At 40.9% G+C, this 22,198-nt stretch overlaps 1 protein-coding gene across 1 annotated transcript in view; it reads right to left on the reverse strand.

Moving 5' to 3' along the window:
• RTN1 (reticulon 1) overlaps positions 1 to 12,068 on the reverse strand; it is a 226,972-nt gene extending 214,904 nt beyond the window's left edge. The window contains exon 1 of the mRNA XM_058567039.1: positions 11,796 to 12,068. Coding sequence (XP_058423022.1) covers positions 11,796 to 12,036 — 241 coding nt within the window. The 5' untranslated portion in view covers positions 12,037 to 12,068. The remainder of the gene's footprint in view (positions 1 to 11,795) is intronic.
• Between the last annotated feature and the right edge of the window lie 10,130 nt (positions 12,069 to 22,198).

Genomic DNA, 22,198 nt, shown 5'->3' on the forward strand with positions numbered 1-22,198 from the left:
GCTCGGGAAGGTTCAATAATTTGCCTAATGCCACTCAGCTGTAAGAGGCAAGGCACTCTTGCTTTGTTCTTCGCACTTTGTTCTTCCCATACCACAAAATCTCTTTCAGAAAACTAATTTATTCTATGGTTTCTCTTCTAATTTTCTAAATCTGTATCAACAATCCTGTTTTCATCTCCAAAATTCATTCCTTTATCTACAGCACCAAGTGGAGATTTCCACTCAAATGGCTTTTCATCACATCAAGCCCCAAATGACTAAAAATGAATTCATTATCCTCACCTCTCTAACCAGTTCCCCCTCCCACCTCGCTATAGGACCAACATTCTCCTAGCCGTAGGGCACAGAACTTTAGAGTTGATTCATTCCTTCCTTCTTGCTCCATATCCTGTCAGTCACAAAGTCCTATTGAATGTTCCTATGAAGCCACTCATCTTTCTTCTTCTACCTTCCCATGTACTTTCCTCTTTCTTCCCATGGCTATTTATTCAAGGCCCTGAAACTGATGTTATTGGGTCAGCCTTCTGTCAGCAAACATGCAGGTTTCAGGATCACCCCTACAGAGTTCATCTTCTATGCCACTGTTGGACTAATCGTCCTTAACATAGCTTTATAACATGACTTCCCCCCATATAAACCTTAAAAGGTCCCAGAATCCATATAAAAGGAGTCCGAGTCCTATGAGTAGCTTTCAAGCCCCCTAGAATCTCTCTCCCCCTACCCGGCTGGGCAGGTTAAACCAGCCTAGTCATCGCTCATCTCCACGTCACCACTCATGTTTCTCCCCTCACCTAAACCGCCTCTCTGCTCACTTTTACTTAATCCTCTTCTATCTATCCTTCAGGCATAAGTCACACTCCACCTCTTTCAAGAGACCAGGTACTCTGGAACCCACAAAATCATGAAATTCCTGCAGTACTTGCTTATAATTTGTACCATCCATCCAAGCACAAGGCCGTACTCTGACTTGAGCTGTTTACCTTTGTTTTGTGTGAGTTAATCACATCTCCCATCTAGACGGCAAGCTCGGAGGAAGTAGAGGAAAGAGGACATAGCTCATGCTCCTCTACTCCCCACAGCTCCTAGCAAAATGCTGAGCACAAGGAAGAGATTCAATAAATCAGTGTTTCTTCAAGTTGTAACACTCACTTGGCTGGCTAGTTCCCCTGGGTTGAGGACTGTGGATCACCTCATGTGATCCTGAAGCAGGTAATCTATAGATCACATCTTGAGAAGCCCTGATTTTTCAGGATCAGTTGAAAATTTCATGCCAAAGTAGAGATGACACTGATTTTTATTCTCAAACTCATCAACCAGATCAGCAATAACTTGAATACACACAATTTTCTGTTGTCCAAGAGTTGTTTTTTAAAAGCGAATGAATATTTGCTATGCATAAAACAAATTTCTGGGTGTTTTGAAGGATGTGAGATATTCAACAAATTCCCCACGTTCAGGAAGCAAGAATGTTGCCTATAACTGGTTTTATAATAATTGCATGCAGTAGATGAATTAGAAAATCCATTTGGGGTTTGGACATGGAAGTTAGAATGTAGAATGTTCCAGCTAAAAATGTAATTCATGAGGCAGGCCCAGCAGCGTAGTGGTTGGGTTCGTGCACTCTGCTTCGGTGGCCTGGGGTTCACGGGTTCAGATCCTGGGCACAGACCTACGCACTGCTTACCAAGCCATGCTGTTGCAGGCATCCCACATATAAAATAGAAGAAGACAGGCGCAGATGTTAGCCCAGGGCCAATCTTCCTCAGCAAAAAAAGGAGGATTGGCAATAGATGTTAGCTCAGGGCGAATCTTCCTCACCAAAAACAAAAATAAAAAACATAATTCATTAGGTAATCCAGAAAACACGGTTTTACAATGAATAATATAACATAAATATACAGATAGTGAGGCAGAGGACTAAGGAGAGAATCATATAATGCTTGTAGCATTACAGAATTAGTTAATGAAATTCCCATTTTATTTTATTTTTTTTTAATTTTTTGTTTATTGCAGTAACATTGGTTTATAACATTGTAAAAATTTCAGGTGTACACCATTGTACTTCTATTTCTGCATAGATTACATCCTGTTCACCACCAAAATACTAATTACAACCCATCACCACACACATGTGCTGAATTATCCCTTTCACCCTCCCCAAACATTTTAGAATGTATTGAGTATGTGTGGAATTAGATACAGTAGTAAAAAATGAAAAAAAGATAGTTCAGGATAAAAGAATAAATAAGAGATGCTTGCAGATATCCTGTTTCACATTTAGGTTAATAACCCAAAATTAGATTAAGCTGTATAGTTCTTAAGAAGCGAGTATGTTACATTAAGGGGTTTTTCTCGACAGTGGAGAACTGGAGAAGAATTTAAAGCAGGACACGATTTTGTGGAGACTGCACTTTAGGTAGCCAGTTTAAGTTAACTGTGGTTTTTGTGATGAACACTGTTTCTGGTTTCATTTGTGTGCTGTCCACTTTTGAGAAATATGCCCCCGTGAACAACCACAGTATAAAGCTGGGGGTACTGTTTTCTTTTAGGAAGGTACAAAGATCTTGGTAATAGCTAACACTTTCCTTTCTAAGTTTCCCCCAGTAAACAGCAACCTCGCTTTTGCTTGAATATCAGTAACTGGGAGGCAATCTATCTCTCACCCGGTCAGTTCTAATTACTAGAACTTTCTCCTTCCTTAAGTAGAACTCTGCTTCTCTGATTTAGCCACCACTCCCAATTCTGCCCTGTGAAATCACCTGGGTCAAGTCTTCTTTCTTTGCTTCATAAGAGTTTTTCTAGTATGTGAATTTAACTTTCAGATCTCTGTTAACTTTTCTTTTCTTCTGACTAAAAATTCTTAATTTCTTCAACCATTTCTCAAATGGCATTTTTTCTAGAAGCCTCACCAATCTAGTCACTCTTCTCTCATCATTCTATAGCTCATTAATGTCTCTCAAAGCATAGCACCCACTGTGTAGTATAAGACTCCAAATGTGGTCTGCCTAGAACAGAATCTAGGGAAACTATTACCTCAGATAATGTGTACCCAAGACTTTCTATTAATACTACTTAAAATTACATAAGAAACTTTAGTAATTTCACCATACCACTAGCTCATATTTAGTTAATTACAACCCTCAAAATTCCCATCCCCCACAATGAACTATTTTAAGTTGCATCTCCTACGTTTTGTACATATTAAATAGAGTTTGCAGAACCTACAGTCAGGACCTTGCATTTATAATTTTACAGGCCACTATTCTTCCTTCCCCTCTAAAAACCCCTAGCTTTGAAGCCCAGGCCACTATGCCCTTTCCTAAAGATACCAGCACCTGGTTCACTGTCACTCTCCAATCACTATCATGGTTCTTTCTGGTTTCAGTAATCATATAGGTGATGATCTCACTCCTGGCCTTGCCATTCTTCTGGACTCCTCTCCTCCAATGACCTTGTCCTCCACGCCATCTCAGTCTCCCACTCCCCTCAATAACTGTACCCCCTCCTTAATCTCTGTCTCAAAGACTCACTCTCAAATCACCACCTCTCATCCTTCCAGCTCCCTTACTCAGGTACCCCTGCTCCAGCTGATCTTCAACCCCACCACCACATACAACCCGCTGTTAGTATCATCTTTTTGCTGTGCTTCATCCCCTCTTGTCCTCCTTCCCTCCTCCCCAGATTCCATGACCCATCATTATTCTCACTGTCTTGTACACATCCTCAATTCCACTGCCCCTCTCTTCTTCTCATACTCACCAGAAAACAAAAACAAAAACCACTCCAACCATCCACTTACTCCAAATCAACACTCAGGCAGCTGAACTCAACTGAAAAAAATAAAACGATAACATATATGATAACTGGTCTTGCTTTAAGCTCATAACCACCAACTCCAAGTGAACTCTAAGGCTGCTCAGAATTCCTACAATTCCCCTAGTCCTTTCACTCTCCCATTCTCCTACTCAACAATTTTATACCTTCTCCTCTCCTCTCAAACTTCCAACTTCACTCTGCTACTCACTCTGCTGTTGACCTTGCTTCCTATTTCATTGAACATGTTTTTGGCTCCACCCCTGCACCTGTGCCCACTTCTCTCTTTTCTCCAGTTATATCCACGAGCTGTCCTTATGTCTATCTAACATCGACCCTCCACTGTGCCTTGGATCCATTTCCCCTCACTTACTCAGGGACATAATTGCAGGAAATGCCCCCTCTGTATCCTGCACCATTGATCTTTCCATCCCTCCTGAATCATTTGCATCATCTTACAAATATGCTTTAATATACCCCATAGTAAAAAAATAAATAAAACTTTCTCTTCTCTTGATCCCAATCCCCCAGACAGTTACCTCGTATTTTTCTAGTTTCCTTTATAGCACAATTCTTCAAAAGAGTCATGTCTATAGATCCTGTCTCTTATTTTTCTCCTCTCTCATTTTCTCTAAAACCCATTCCAATCAAAGTTTTCCAACACTTCACAATAAAGCAGTCTCATCAAATTCATGACTTCCTCATTGTCAAATCCAATGGCTGATTCTCAGTCCTCATTTTACCCAACCTACAAGCAGCACTTAACAGAGTTGATCATTCCATCCCTCTTAACATACACTTCTCTTGCCTTCTGGAATCCCACTTTTTCAGTTCTCCTTCTACTTCACTAAGCCACTTTTACTTATTTTCCTTTGTGGACCTCTAAATATTTGAGTGTCCCAGGACTCCTTGGCCTCTTCACCATCAAAACTCACTCCCTTGGTCACCTCATCTCTATGCCAACAACTCCTAAATTTATATACCCAGAACAGACCACTCCCCACCCCCGACCTCTACACTGTCTACTTGACGTCTCTGCTTGGATGTCTAACAGGCATTTCAAAATCAATATTCGCAAAACCAAACTCCTGGTTTTTCCCTAAAATCCGCTCCTCCCAAGGTCTTCCCAATCCCAGCTAATAGCAACTCCATTCTTGCATTTGCTCAAGCCAAAAATGGTGTCATCTTTGACTCTTTCTCTCACACCCCATACACAATCCATTAGGATACCCTGTTAGCTTTACATTCAGAATGTATCTAGAATACAATCACTTTTCACCTCCTCCAATGCTATCAACCCACTGCAAGCCACTATTATCTCTTGCTTGGATCATTGCAATAGCCTCCTAGTTGGCCATTCTTGCTCCACATCCCCCACTACCTCTCCCATGTTAGATTCTCAACACAGTACAGAGTGATCTATTAAACTGAAAACTTAGCTCTAAACATGCTCCTCCCCCACTATAAACCCTCCAGTGGCTCCCTTCACACTCAGAGTAATATCCAAAGCTCTTGCAATGGCCTATAGGACCTAATCTTCTCATCACCTCTCACCCTGCACTCTGAGCCCATTTCCCACCACTCTCCCATTGCTCACTCCACTGACCCCCTGCTGTTCCAGGGTGCACTCTCACCCACCGCCTTTGCACAGGCTGTTTCTTCTGCCTAAAATGATCTTCTCCAGGCACCCATCTGCATGATTTACTCTGTCACTTTCTTCGAGTCTCTGCTTTAGTGCCACCTTATCAAAGAGGCCTTCTTTGACTATCACTCCACTACCGTTTTAACTTTCTCCATAGAACTTATCATCCCTTGACATATTTTTTGTTCTCTGTCTCCCCACCCTCTTCTCCCCTTCCCTCCCTACACACACACACACACACACACACACACACACACACACACATACACAAAGGACATACACTTTATGGAAGACAAACTTTGCTCTATCCTTTTCTCTACTGTATCCTTAGTGCTTAGAACAATACCTGGCATACAGCAGGGGTTCAGTAAATAACAGTATAATCATGAATGGATTAAATAATGCTGTCTTGCTGAAACTGATACAATGGTTGCCTCTGGAGAGGGACAATGGTTGGCTGGGAGATAGAGCGTGAAGACTTCCTTTTCTCTGTACACCTTTTTGTACCTTTTAAATTTTAATATCATGTGTATATATTTCCTACCTCAAAAAGGAATTTTAAAAATTATGGCAAAAAATGATTTTAATTAAAAGAGTTTGCTTTCAGGTAAACATTAAAATCAAGATTTTTTAATATCAACCATCCTTTGAAACTTTGTGCCATTTGCAAAATTAAAGAGCATGCTTTCTATGGCTTTATGTAAGTTGAGTGTTTTGTGGAGTTCCTGGGCATCATAAGTCTGAATCACATGAGCTAGTGATTCAGAATCTGAAAAAAAATTTTTCTATAGGCATTATTTTTTAGTGAACCAATGGGAATTTCTGGTGATAAACGTATTTATTCTTTTCTAAGGGTTTATAAATACTTGGCATAATAATGCATACTTAGATTCTACCAGCAATCAGCATCAAATATATTGGCTTGTAGGTTTTAAGAATGTATCATTTCCCCCGCTTTTCTGAAAATCACTTCCCCATTTCCACTTTCCTGGCATTCGCTTTATTCACAAAAGATGCTAGGAACGACTTTAAGACTGTTCAGCACACTCACTCAATACCATGAGGCGTAAAGCGGCGGGCTCTGGAGGGCCAGTCTCATCAAAGCAATGGCACGGGATTTCACCTTCTGTGTACTTATGCTAGGCCTCCAGTCTCTCTTTCTGTATGTTTTAGATTTTCCAACTTAAGAATCTCTGTCCGTTTTAAATAATACAGATTAAATATGAATTGAGAAGCTTTTCCTCTCTTTTCTCATATACTCGCACTACAGCATCTTCCACAAGCAGTGGACCACTCTGGTTTATGCTCTTCTCATTGTTCTTTTTGCCCTTGAATGTTACTTAAACAAACAAAACTAGATGTCTTTCACTTTCTGGCGACGTTCCTTACAATGACTTCAGTGGAGAACATTCCTGTGTGGATATATCAGTCTCTTGAAATATGTCATTTATTTTCACTGCTCTCTACATTTTCCAGTGCTTTTTTTTTTTTTTTTTTGGTGAGGAAGATTAGCCGTGAGCTAACATCCATGCCCATCTTCCTCTACTTTATATGGGACGCTGCCACAGCATGGCTTGACAAGCAGTGCATCAGTCCATGCCTGGGATCCGAACCTGCAAACCCCCAGCCCGAATTGGAGCCTGCAAACTTAATGGCTACGCCACCAGGCAGGCCCCTACAGTGTCTTTTTCAAAGCTCCCTTAGTCACCACTGAAATAATTTATTTTAATTTTAAAATAAAAGCACAATTAACTAATCCAGAGATTTTGAGTAATATTCAGCCACAGCTACTTCTATGAAGAAGAAAGGATTGGATAGATTGATTGATTTTATTTTCCCCCAGCTATGAAGTCTGAGCAAGCTGTGCTCATATTTATTGATTCTGTGTTGACCTCAGAGAACTAACTCATGCCCTTGTGACCATGTGGTTAGACTATTATAATGCTCTTCTAGACAAGCTTCCAGTATTGACTTGAGAATGAGGAAAATGAAAAATGACACAAAAGGAACTGTTTGACTAAACTAAATACTAACGCGACACAGCAAGGTACACGTGTTCTGGGAAACCACGACTTGTGTTTAGCACAGATCCTTACACAAAGGAAGCATTCAAATAAATGTTTACGAAATTGAATTGAACCACAATGGTTTCCCACTTTACAGATAATAAAAACCTTCCATAATCCATGCTATCCAGGATAGACAGTATAATGAGCAAGATAATCCACAACTCTTCTCCAAACCCTCAGAATCAGAAGTAGATGAACAACCCAGAAGAGAGATGAGGGCAGGAAGGCCTATGGTGTATTCGAGGGGCAATGAGCAGGATGGGTTTCCTGGAACAGTGAGTTCATGAAGAGGAAGTTATGCTGAAGCCTTGATAAAATTTATTTATCAGTGTATTTTTAGGGTATGTAAGTGCTTCTAAATTTTAACTAAACCTAATTTCAATTTCCTATATGAAAGGACATATATCATACTTTCTGCCAGAAATGTTATTGATTGTATCCAGAGGCTATGTCAAGAGAAATGAGTTGCACTAGATAGAGACTCTTTTACTCTTCTTATACGTTTTGTAAAATATTGTGAAAGCAAGCATAGTGTTCCTTTCCATTTTAATACAACTGTAGCTTTCTCAAAAGATGAAAGAAAACTGAAAATTGAAGTTTACACCTTCTGAAGGGGATTACTGGGAATGACTCCAAATAAAAAAATGTACACACATCTATCAAACACATCCACAGTGAAGACAGCCAGTCCACCCTCCACATGAATTTTAGAAGATGACTGGTAATGTGTGTAGTATAATTTGTTATGTTAAACAGAACAAACACAGGATATAAAAACATTCTGAAAGTTATTTAAATCATGATAGACTAAGAATAGTTTTTCCAATAGAGCACCACATTCAGCATTTGAAAAATGTAAATTAATGAGCACTGCAGTCCAAGTAAATTGGGAAAATCTCCCTCTTTTTCTTTTTTTTTTTTTGGGAATCATCTAGAAATTTAAGTCAAATTATCCATAAGTCAATATTACTTAAGCAAATCATACTGGACTGGTTTCTCCAGACCCTTCTCCATTCTTTTCTTCCTTTTGCCTTCCATGCATGAAACAGTCAATGAGTTAATTTCCAAAGCGACCAATGAGTTAACTTCTTAACATTGCATTTTGTTCAAATGTTCTATTTTAAATTCTTCCTTTAAACAAAGAGCCGTTCTTCTATCCTTGTGTTATTGTATGCTCCTTTTGAATAGTTTCCAGGAATAAAATAACTGATGGTAAAAAAACAAAACAGTTGCTCTTAACATCCTTCGTATAAAGTTATTAGATGATGGCGCTGATTCATGATCAACAACTCTAACATGTTGTAGGCTACACATGGTGTATTAAATGTTCCCTTGGCAAGAGACATCATTTCATGTGCCTGTTATCAATTTTAGGCATGAAAAATTGTAGCATTAGAAGACAGTGTTATTTTTTATTAAGAACATTTTCAATCCACAAAAGGGACAGAAGCCATGAGAATATCTGAAAATACAGTACTGATGGAGTTTCAGAGTGCAGCTTTAATGATTAAACACATATTCATTGCAAGACATTACCAAGAAATATTTTTGGAAATGCTTCTTTAGGAACTTTAATTCCTATCAATGTATAAAAATAAATAACAGAATTTCTGTCCAGATGGTATGATTGGCAGCGTTTTTCAGGAAAACATGTTTTTAAAACATCAATATCAGTCTTACATTTTATAATTCCCTCTGAAAAAGAAACAAAATCTGTTTACAATGCATCACTCTCCAAGTCTAAGTTACTTCTTAGTTTGATTTGAGTACCAAAGAGCACCATTCTTTTAAACAAGTAAAGCAGTGTGCTTAGTAGGCTTCCTCTGGATTTTGTCTCTGGTAAAGTTCAAGATGCACCTGCTGACTTTGCTTATAGCAATAGAACTGCCAAAATAACAGACAAGGAAGCTGGCCCAGATTTTATTTAGATTTTTCAAGATCTAGTTATTTGTTTAGATATCATTTCCAGCATCTGGGTCTGGTACAGCAGCCCATCCAGTCTGCTAAATAAGAAACATGCAGATTTAAAACATTAAACAATCAACAACTGTATGAGAAATTCCTTCAAGCAGTAATAATAAACTAAAAATTTTCTACTTAATATGCAAAATATGCGTTCGTTTCCCCTCCCTTCATTTCCCCCTTCCAAACTTAGCAACATGTTTATTTTATTAGTGTATTTGTTGCCTTCGATAGGAAACCCCTAATACATTCAACAAAGTAAAATATTTCTACAATAATGTTAAAAATTGCAAATGCCTACTTTGTGGCAGGAGTCGTTCTAAGTATTTTATATATAGCAACTCATTTTAGTGGACAGTATGTCACTGAACACAGGGCACTTGGCGTCCTTTGTCTAGTTCACCTCACCTTGGTGACACTAATGGGAGGTGGGCAATGTTTATAAAGCAATAATTCGGGCCGGCCCGTGGTGTGGCGGTTGGGTGCGTGCGCTCCGCTGCTGGCGGCCCAGGTTCTGATCCGGAGCGAGCACGAGGCACCACTTGTCCGGCCATGCTGTGGCAGTGTCCCATATAAAATGGAAGAAGATGGGCACGGATGTTAGCCCAGGGCCAGTCCTCCTCAGCAAAAAGAGGAGGATTAGCATGGATATTAGCTCAGGGCTGATCTTCCTCACAAAAAAAAAAGAAAGAATTCACTTTGATGAGGATGGATAAATGTTCTGAACTATGAGCTACTCGCAACAAAGAATGGTAATGGGAAACCAACAAAAAAGATACCTTCCTTTGTGTTTTTTTTTGCCATTTTCTTTTGCAATTATACAGAGTTTCGTTTTCTCTTCTTTTACAGGAAGAAGTTGAAAGAGAGGCTAGGCAGCCATTCTTAAATCCTCCCCCGCCCCCATATAACAATTAATATATGACAAATGGGGGTTTCCGCTTTTGAGTCTTTTTTCTTTTCTTTTTTGTTTTTGTTTTTGTGTTGCTGGTATATGGTTATATGGTCTCCACTTCTTCTCTTCCCTCAGAATGTTGACATGTTTTATTCAATGCATTGCCCAAACCTCCTTTCTTCAGCTCAAATCTTTTGTACTAAAGGAGAGTTAAGACTACCTAAGGCACTCCACATGGCCCTCAAGAGAGGCGGCGGCTTAAGAAAGGGGTTTCCCAAAATGAGCTGCCAAGAGCACGCATGCCAGTTCCGCCTCCCTTGCTCTCCTCCGGGACCACCCCAGACCTTTGAGGGCTACATTTCCAAAACTACACAACTCCCACTCCACCATAGCAAAGCCTTCTCAGGGAACAACACGACACAGCACTCTCTGGAAACACAGCGCTACCCAGGCCGGCAGCCCCTCCCAAAGCTCGCCTCCCGCATCCTCCGGTCAGGATGCTCCAAGGTCCCTGGTCCCCGCTGGGCACCCGCGCACTCGGGCTCGGCAGGGGAGTCAGGCGAAGCGAGACCGACCCCAGAGCAATTTCCAAATGCCTGAGCGGGTCCAGACTGGCGGTAAACTGTGCCTTCTCCACTCACCACCACTCAAGCCCTCCCAACACCGCAGCCAGACCGGCTGCTCTTGGGGGTTCCAAGTTTCAATGCTCCCGGTAAGACGGGGGGCATCCGGGCAGTTGGGAACGAAAGGTTCTGGGCGGGGGCTGCCACAACTCTCACCCCTCTCGCAATGCTGTCCCTCTTGAATTAGGCACAGACACACCTTGGGATTTCTGTTTTCCGCGCGGAGAGAGGGGGAGGTGGAGAATGGGAGGGGGAACTGCGAGGGAGAAGGGTGTGGCGATTTGAGGAGGGAAGGGATAAGGGAGAGTTCAAGTCACATCTCTGCATAGGACCGACCGTCTAGGGGCAGCCGGCCTGCCTGTCGCTTTGTTGTTCAGCGTCCCCTGTCGCCGGCGCGCATGCTGTACGCAAACACGCCCCGAAAAATCATCGCAACTGGCCAAGCGGGCCCTACAGCCCCAAACCCTTGGCAGAAGGAAGTTCTGCACACGGCGTTCCAGCAGCCAGGATGCTGCGGTTTGCCTATGAGGACAATTTTTAAAGCCGAAATAATCATGATAATGAAATAAAAGGATCAATAGTATTTTGTCTTCTCAGAGCCTTTGGAAAAATAAATGCCTGTTTTCTACCAGTCCGCTAACATTTACAATCGCCCAAGGCGAAGGAGGGGTGAGCTTGGTGCTCAAGGTAGAGAGCGCGAGGAAGGTGCAGAAGCGAGCTGCGGAGAAGGGGACCGGCCGGGGGACCCGGGTCCCCGACGCCATTTGCGGGGCAGCGGCGCCCGCGGGTCTTACCTGTGGATGCAGTTTCCATGGCAACGGGCGGCGGCCGGGCGGGGCCCGAGCCCGGCTCCCGTGGCGCCGCTTCCCCGGCCCCGGCGCCCAACCCCCGGCCGGGGTCCCCCGCCTGCGGCGCCGGCTTGGCCCCTTTCGGCGTCACCGCCTCGTCCTCCCCCTCCCCCCGGTCCCCGAACCACTGGGACCCGGGGCCGGCCAGCGGCAGCAGCTGGTCTTGGGGATCCGGCGGCGCGGCCATGGCTGGCGGCCCCCGGGCGCGGCGACGGCGGGACCGAGGAGCGGTGGCTGGGCGGGCGGGCGCTCCCTGCTGCTGCCGCCGCCGCGACTCGGGCTCGGGGAGCCTGCGGTGTCAGCGCCGCCGCCGCCGCTGCTGCAACTCCGGCGGAGCGCCCGGCCGCCGCTCTCCCCGCCTCAGCTCCTCCTCCTCCCCCTCCTCCTCCTCCCGGCCCCGCCGCGGCCGCTGCCTGCGCTCCTCCTCCTCCCGCCGCCGCCGCCGCCCTCTACTCCCACGACTGTTATTACGCAGGTGAAAATGGCCTGCCTCGTCCGAGTCTTCCCCGGCACACGTCAGCCCCCGGCCTGCTAACGCCAGGCCCCGATTAGGGGAGGTGCCAAATCCACTCGAATCTTCCTCTCATTTGGGGAAGAATCAAAGGAAAGGATGAGCAGGTAGAAGCAGCCCCCGGCTGAAGCGTGACTGATTAGACAAGCCGCCCTCCCAACTCATAAAGTTAAGCCCGGACTGGTGTCCTGGGACCCGAGGCAAAGAAAGGAAGCTGGAGACCTCAGGGCCACAGACCTGAGAGTGACCGGTATCACTGTGGAGGGGACGTGGGTCTGCGTGGGGAAGGGTGGGGATGGGTGTTGGCAGATGCCAACAAGGGAGTCTGCAACCCCGAGGTTAAATGCTACGTCCTTAAACTGTTGTTTCCAGAACAGGGCTGAAAATAGTGGAGTACAGGAAAGAGCTATCAGGAGAGCCCCTGAAAAAAGCTTACCACACCTCACCCCTGCCAGCACTGAGGGCAAATAGGATGTCACCAGGCAGGGCAAAAGCAGCTATGTTTCCTTTCAGAAACCCTCAGCCAAAGCCATACAAATGATAGCTGTCTGTGCAGTCTATTTTATTTGAGAAGTTGGACATTCCAAGAAGCTTGGTTCTTTTTTTTTTTTCTTTTTCCTCTAGAGATGCCTGATAAGGTGGAAAATATCTGACAGATAAACGAAACTCAGAGGAAGGAAGTGACTTGGCTTATAATTTATTATTCCCATATTTAGACCATAAACAAGACTTGTGCTTTATTGGTTCCTAAATTGTCTATAAAACAATGTGGTTGGAAAAAAAAGAAAGGTTCAGTCCAACACATAGGGTGGAGGAATAGACTTAGCCGTGCTCCTTCTCTAGAAAATGTGGGGCATGGGGTGCAACTACTGTGAGGCTTTGTGGGACTGCTGAGCCACCATAGGCACACTGAGGATTTTATACTTGTCCATTTGTATATTCAAAGGCCAACTTCAGCACCATGCAGATGCTCCTCAAAAACGCTGAAACAAAAGCCTAAGGGTTTTCTGGCCAACCCTTTGTTCTGCTAGTATACTAATGTTCAAAAGATGTTCGGTGACAGTAAATTAACGAAAATGTGTTCACTCAATAGACGATAAATATGGCCTACTAGTACCAGATGCCCCTGGGGATCTGATGATCACCAAAGTTTTACATGATTGATATCTTCAAAAATTATGATGGACATGTTCATTATCTTGATTGTGGTGATAGCTTCACAGGTGTATATATATGTCAAAACTCATGAAATTGTTCACTTTAAATATGTGCAATTTAACGTATATCAATTTTACTTCAATAAAGCTATAAAAAAAATTACCCCCTTCAACAACGACAACCAAAAAATCTTTGGTTATCATGAATCATCATGGTTTTCAAAATCTTTCCATGGGAAAAACAAGCCTGTTTAAGAAATCTTTCAGATGAAAAGCTATTCCACTGTTGTCTGTCCATAGAGCTTAATCCTGTCGTGTAATCAGGGGCATTTATGAGATTTTTTTCAAATCTATTGTTTAGAAGGCCCTGAAGCATCAGAAATACCAGATGGAAATTTCTCACGGTCTCATTGATAACACGCCAAGAGCACAAAAAAATGATATAACATTAAGTGGTTATTGATGGATACTGAATATTTGAGAATTGTTATGGTAAGGGAGTTATATACAGAATAATATGGAGTATGTTATTTTGTTTCTCTGAGAAACACTAATGAAAGTCATCATTAAGACACTGGAATAACTATGCCAGCCTCTTAACTTCCTTATCCCTAAATAGTTAAGGAGTTTGGGAATATGATTCTAATTATTTTCCATGTTTCATCAGATGCTGATCAATACTTCGATCGAAAATGTGTGGAGGAAATAGCCAGTTAAGTATATTTAGATTTTACTTGTTAGAGGAAATTGAAATTTTCCATTTTGATTGAAAATGTCCATTTCCATTTCCAATTTAATTGAAATTCCATTTTGATAAATGATTCTCTTTTGCTCTGCTGAAAAGAGGTGTGCCCATTATTTTCAGTTTTAGCAATTTTCACAACCATCTTATTAGGTTCCACCTCTGGATGTATACAAATACTTATCTATTTGGGTGAGGAAATGTTCAGGTTTATGCCATGGTTTGAAATTACCGATATTTATCGGTATTATTTATTTTATGTCTGCACCCCTGTGAACTGATAAAGCTTGACTAATTTGAAGATTTATGGGCATAACACACAGTCGACTCTGGAATTCCAGGCCTTGCATAGTTGCTGTAAGTTATGAATTGCTCTAACATGCTTTTGAGACAGAGAAAATAGAGTTGGTACTTTTGAAGGATTCTTAGCAAGAAGAGTTGAGACAAAAAAACTGTCAGGTTTTGTCTTCAGCTATTGTTTTTTGGAAAAGAAGTTTTGTTCATTGTTTCAAAAGAAGGAATCTGGTGAAGAGCATTTATTTAACGCTAGCTTCTTAACTTAGGCCAAACCTTGTACCATGGGGAAAGGGGTGTGGGGACATGTGGGAAGAGCACAAGTAATAAACTTGAACCAAAATGAAATCCTTTCCAGCCTCCATATTAAAGTTACTTAAGAGCTTTGTGCCTCAGCTTACTCAACTGTGACCTGGATATTTTAATAGTACCTTCTGTATAGGGTTTAGGGGAGCACTAAATGGGTAGACATATGAAAAGTATATTATTAAGATATGATAGCACATTCCAAATTATTTCCAGAAAATGGCTTATAATGGTAAAAGCTCTGCCTGGGTATTTGTATTTGTAAAGACCAAAGAGTCAACAGTAACTGCATCAGGCATTTAAAGCAAATTAAATGTGTTCCCCTACACACACAAACACACATTTCAACTTGGAATAGCCTATATCAGGAATGGCAAACAGAATTCATTGATTGATTATTAATGAATGCTTGGGGCACTGTGTTGAGAAAGAGTCTTGGGCCATATTCGGATTCAGTAGGAAGGAGTGTCTAGAAGGATAGGCAATAGGTACATTCAGGCAAGTGAAGGGAGCATGGCAACACATGTCAAGTATTTGCCTTCTTTGGATTATATAAAAGCTTATCAGCACCCAAGCCAAGGCCCTACTTTTGAAACTTTTTAGGAGAGAATACAACTGGGAATCACTCCCATTGACTTAGTAAGATAAGTGTTTGACTCAAGATGAGACTCACTCTGGAACCCCAATGATTTCTCTGAAATCATTGTGTGTGGCATTGGTTCAAAGCTTATTTTGTCTGCATAGCACCCAGCTCATTTTGCAACATAGTTTTCACTCTTCTGCAATACATGGAAGTTCTTGAATTTGATATGAATAAAGTTCTTCATTTCCTACTGCAGTGAAAGAATGTTTAGATTGAAACTGATTTATAGAGTCTACAGGCTGGTGCATGAGACAGCTGTGTTTTCTCCAGGGGACCACTTCAGCACTCACAAATGTCACACAGCACATTTGGAACACACCAGGCTCCTTCTGTCCATGGGGAGTGGCTGCTGTTACTTAATCTCTCATCCAAGGGGATAAAACATAGACATTTCTAATGTCCTCCAGTAGGGGTGGGAAGAAGAGAGTTGATCACTTTTCATTGAAGCCAGCTTTGTTTTTCTTATTTTATTTGTACATTTGAGTAAAACCACAAAGATTTTTTATTTCTTTGGGCAAAAACATGAATTAGGAGATCTGTAACTTGAATTCTCCATGCTTTCAACTCACAATTAAAACATCTTTTAGATACTCTGAGCTTGAGAAGCAAACCAAAATATACATAATAGAAGTAAATTGCCTTTTAATAGTTCTTTGAAGTTTACAAAAAGATCTCACTTAATATACACACACATACACTTTTACTTTCCAAAATTTGATGAGAAATATGGTATCTCATAGTAATTTAAATTTTTTATTGACTTGATGACCAAGGAATTAGGAGTTTTTTCATGTGTTCCTTGGTAATTTGTATTTCTTTTTTTTTTTTTTTTTTTTTAAGATTTTATTTATTTTATTTTTTCCCCCCAAAGCCCCAGTGGATAGTTGTGTGTCGTAGCTGCACATCCTTCTAGTTGCTGTATGTGGGACTCAGCCTCAGGATGAACGGAGAAGTGGTGCCTCGATGCACACCCGGGATCCGAACCCGGGCCACCAGCATCGCAGCGCGCGCACTTAACCACCAAGCCACAGGGCCGGCCCTGTATTTCTTTTTTTTTAATAACAGCTTTATAGAGATATAATTTACATACAATTTAAAGTGTATAATTAAATGGTTTTAAGCATATTCACATAGTTCTGCAATAATCACTACAATCAATTGTAAAACATTTTCATCTCTCCAGAAAGAAACCTCATACCCATCAGCAGTCACTCTCCACCTCAAAACCCAAATCCAGTCCTAGACAATCATTAATCTACTTTCTGACTTCATAAATTTGCTTATTCTGTCTGGACACTTCATATGAATGGAATCATATAGTATGTGCTCTTTTGTGATTAGCTTTTTTCCCTTAGCATAATGTTTTCAAGGTTCAGCCAAGCTACAGCATGTATCAGTACTTCATTCTTTTTTCTTGATGAATAATATTCCATTGTATGGATATACCACACTTGTTTAACCATTCATCAGTTGATGAACATTTAGGTTGTTTCCACTTTTGGGCTATTATAAATAAAGCTGCTCTAAATGTTTGTATACAAGTTTTTTGTGGGTATGTTTTCTTTCGTCTTGGGTATATACCTAGGATTAGAATTGCTGGGTCATATTGGGACTCTGTGTTTAACTTTTTGAGGAAGTGTCAGACTGTTGTCCAAATTAACTGCACCATTTAAAAATCTTGCCAGTAGTATATGAGAGTTTCAGTTTCTCCACATCCTTGCCAACACTTGTTATTATCTGCCTTTTTTTAATTGATGTTTTAATAGTTTATAACATTGTGAAATTTTTGGTTGTACATTTTTGTTTGTCCATCACCATATATATGTCTCCCTTCACGCCTTGTGCCCACCCCCTACCCCCATTGCCCCTGGTAACCACAATACAGTTTTCTCTGTCCATGTGTTGGTTTATATTCCACATATGAGTGAGATCATAGTGTTTGTCTTTCTCTTTCTGGCTTATTTCATTTAACATAATACCCTCCAGGCCCATCCATGTTGTTGCAAATGGGATGATTTTGTCTTTTTTTATGGCTGAGTAGTATTCTATTGTATATATATACCACATCTTCTTGATCCAATCATCAGTCGAGGGACACTTGGGTTGCTTCCACTTCTTGGCTATAGTGAATAATGCTGCAGTGAACATAGGGGTGCATAAGCCTCTTTGGCTGTTGATTTCAGGTTCATTGGATAGATTCCTAGTAGTGGGATAGCTGGATCATAGGGTATTTCTATTTTTAATTCTTTGAGGAATCTCCATACCGTTTTCCATAGAGGCTGCACCAGTTTGCATTCCCTCCAGCTGTGTATGAGGGTTCCTGTTTCTCCACATCCTCTCCAACGTTTGTTGTTTTTTGTCGTGGTGATTATAGCCATTCTAACAGGCGTGAGGTGATATCTTAGTGTTGTTTTGATTTGCATTTCCCTGATGATTAGTGATGTTGAACATCTTTTCATGTGCCTATTGGCCATCTGTATATCTTCTTTGGTTATCTGCCTTTTTTTATTTTTATATTTATTATTTTTTTTTATTGTAGCCGTCCTAGTAGGTGTGAAGTAATATCATATTGTGGGTTTGATTTACATTTCCCTGATAGCTAATGATGTTCAGCATCTTTTTATGTGCTTATTGGCCATTTGTATATCTTCTTTGGAGAAATGTCTATTCGTATCCCATGCCCATTTTTAAATTGGGTTATTTGTCTTTTTATTATTGAGTTGTAAAAGTTCCTTATATATTCTGGATACAAGTCCTTTATAATATATATGACTTGCAGTTTTTTCCTCCCATTCTGTGGATTGTCTTTTCATTTTCTTAATGGTGTCCTTTGCAGCACAAAAGTGTTGAATTTTTATGAAGTCCAATTCATCTATTTTATCTTTTGTTGCTTGTGGTTTTGGTGTCACATCTAAGAAACCATTGCCTAATCCAAGGTCATAAGATTTACAGCTATGTTTTCTTCTAAGAGTTTTCTAGTTTTAGGTCTTATATTTAGGTCTTTGGTCCATTTTGAGTTAATTTTTGTATGTCATATGGGTAATTTGTCTTTCTTATTTTGTGAATTGCCTTTTGTGTCCAGTGTTTACTTTTCCAATCAGGTATTTTTTTCTCAAATACTTTTAAGTGGTCTTTGTATTGTATCTTTGTTATTTATGTTGCAGATATTTTTCATGTTTTATTGTTCAGGGATGATGAGAAAACCAAGATTCTGAAAAACCTTCATAGACTTCTTCAAAGTCACATGGCTAAGGCAGCTGTTACTAAACTCTAAGTCCTCTGACCCTATGCCTCATGCTTTGCAACTTAAAAGTCCTGACACAGTATAATCAATTTTTCAGTTTGTACGCAGTATGCCATTGACAAGAGCCTGGCTCAACAGAGCTGACGGAAAACCACAGAGGTGTTGAAGATTAGTGATCACAGACTACATCCAAAGTATTCAGAATTTAAAGCAAAATCACCAGCATCGAGACCAAGGTTAGGAAAGATACTGATGTCCTGTGCCAAAGTCAGAACCCTGGACAGCTCAGTAGGAGCATTAGCCAAAAACCAGAGTTTTCTTCTAACTTCTAGACTGCAATCTTTGAAACTCTAGACTAGTGGTTGGCTCCTACTTTATGGGGTTAGTTCCAATTTAAAGGGCTCTGACCTTATTTATATGGTCCCAACGTCTCCTAGGGAAAAGGGTCATACCATCTTCCAAGAGTCTGTAGTCTCTATGAAGTGACATGGCCCCCTCTTTGGGTGTGACAACTATGTTAGGAAATCCCAGGTTTTTGGGGCTTCTTTGTGGTTAGGCCAGTTCAAGGAGAAATTTTCTTTCTCTCCTTTCTTGGAACTCTTTATCCATGAAGTTGCCTTTGTATCAAATTTAAGTACTAAGCAGGAACTCCACTGTAAGTGGGGACCTGAACAGTACTTGGTAGAAGCTTAAGTTGACATTAGAGTTGGGTTAAGGAGAATACTGATGTAAAAGAGCTCCGATGGGGCCGGCCCCATGGTGTAGTGGTTAAGTGCGCATCCTCTGCTGCTGGTGGCACCGGTTCGGATCCCGGGCAGACACCGATGCACCGCTTGTCAGGCCATGCTGTGGCAGCATCCCATATAAAGTAGAGGAAGATGGGCATGGATGTTAGCCCAGGGCCAGCCTTCCTCAGCAAAACGAGGAGGATTGTCATGGATGTTAGCTCAGAGCTGATCTTCCTCACCAAAAAAAAAAAACAAAAAACAAAAAGAGCTCCAAGCCAGGGCATATTTATAATTCCACATACACCACAATACAAGTTTGACCACTGATATCACAGAGCAGATAGGACCACACAAACTCTGTGACGTGTATGCACTTATGAACTGTCCTGAGTTGGTCACCTATCCCACTGCAGCCCTATTTTGTTACAGGTGTAAGACAGTGATAAATCAAGATAAGCCTATCATGACTGGGAAAACAACCTAAGTGAAAGTCCTGATGATAGTAGAAGGTTCCAAAAAATAGTCCTTAGTTTGAAGATGGTCCAGGATAGGTAGCACATAGTCAGTAAAGAGACAGAAACACTTTGGGTCTGTTTCATTTCACTTGAAGAAATATGCAAAAAAGAGAACATTGAACTTTTTCTCTTTGAAATGGGCATCAGTCACAGGGTTAGCCTTCTGTTTTAAAAGCAATTGGCCAACTATCTTAAGTAGAGAAACAATTGCTCTGCAGAAACATCTATATGATCCTCTGGAATAATGTTATTTTTCAACAGAATCATGGTTTCTTGTGCAGCTTAACTTTGAAGACTTTAGAAAGATCTTCCTGCCAAATGTTGCTCCACCCTAGCCTGTCATTGATGTTGGAATTTGACTTTATAAATTTGTCAGGTCAGTACTGTTACAAATGGCAGCATCCCCAGAAAAGGTAACCCAGCATTCATAGTATTGATATCTCATAGAATTATCAGCCAGCTTTACTAGACTGAGCTTAGGTTTTGATAAGGGCAGAAGGCTGGAGGCAAAGCACTCCACACTGCCCAGGGAGACAGCCTGCGGGGAGAGTCAGAAGAAATGCTTCCCTTTCCCAGGGATGAATACATTTCAGCAAACTATGAACATGCTCAACAATCCGTGCAGATTGTAATATTGTAACAGAAGTTATCTCTAGGATTATGAAACTGTTTATTTTCTTCTTTAAACCTTTTCATCTTTTCTGAATTCGCTAAGAAAAAAAGTTATATTAAAAATCTCTAAGGTAATCAGCCAGCATCCTTTAGATACTAATAAGTTTTGCTTGTAAATTATCCCTGTAAGGTTATCTGAGACATCAAGGATCAGTTCATGAAAGAAGCACTATAGGCAGGCAGTAAACCAGAGGAAGATAAGGATTATGCATTTGACTACATCAAGAAAACCCCATGTATACCTTTAATGAGCAATGCAGCTCTAATGCCTAACTTCAAAATCTGTTACCTAAAAAAAAAAAACCATGAAACTACATGTATAGTAGATTAGCAAATGAATTTTTTAAGGCAACAGATTTTTAAGATATTTGCAGGGAGATTATAATCAAATGGTAGACTACTTGCAATCTGATAATATTGTCCTTCCTGTACAGACAGCTTTGAAACTAGAACTTCCTACAGACTGTGATCAAGCTTCTTGAAAAGTTTCAGAAACACAACTTATTCAATAGATACCTTCTTCATTTGTTCCTTCACAAATTTATTGAATACTTCCTCTTTGTGTCAGGTTAGGGTAGGCTACGCTGCAGTAACATATTAACCCTGAAATTTCAGTGGCTTAACATGACAGAATTTCTTACTTAGACTCAGATCTAGTACAGTTCAGGAGGACCTCTGATGCACGTGATCAATCAAGGACTCAGACTTATAGAAACTCTACCATGTTGCAACTAGACCATCTGGAACACAAGGCCTTGTAGATTGTCACAGAAAGGAAAGAGGGAAGAAAGAGTGGAGAAGTCTCATCTGTTCCAAAATACCTTAAACTGGAAGTGTTAAACATAACTTCTTACAGAATATTGGCCGGAACTAGTTGTATACCCTAAGTCTAGTGGCAAAGGATACTGGGAAATATAAAGAAGTACACAGACTATTTGGTGAGTCCCATCAACTTTGTTCAAATATTTGTACCAGGCACTTTGGGAACACAAAGATGAATCAATTTTTCAAGATGTTTATAATCAAACCATGGAAATAATAAAATGTGCATGTGAGTAATCAAAACCCAAAGTGGAAGGTGATAAGCATGAGGGGAAAGGTACAGATAAAGTGCTATGGCAAATCAGAAGATATAAAGATTACTGCCTCTGAAGCAATCAAGGAAAGCTTCATGGGAGAAGAAGTATTTGAGCAAGGCTTTGAAAGTTGTAGGATCCGTACATGAGGAGCTGATGAATAGAAGTCAGTCTGGTGTAAGAAACAGCAAGGGAATGGGAGAGAGAAATTCTAGGGCACTTACAGAGAAGAGATTAAGTCCATTTTTCTAGAGCAAAGGGTAGGCCAAGTGGGAAAGAAAAATAGAAAAATTGGTTGGGCTCAGATTGTGAAGAACCTAGAACGCTATGTTAGGGTGTTTGGAATTCTTTTGTAAATAAGAGTTTTAATCAGAGGTACGACAGCGTTATTCAGGAAAAGGTAGTAGCAATTAAAATGGATTGGAGGGGAAGAAAACTAATGGTAGGGAGGCCAGCTAGCA

The sequence above is a fragment of the Diceros bicornis genome, chromosome 24 (assembly GCF_020826845.1).
Source record: "Diceros bicornis minor isolate mBicDic1 chromosome 24, mDicBic1.mat.cur, whole genome shotgun sequence".
NCBI classification, from domain to species: domain Eukaryota; kingdom Metazoa; phylum Chordata; class Mammalia; order Perissodactyla; family Rhinocerotidae; genus Diceros; species Diceros bicornis.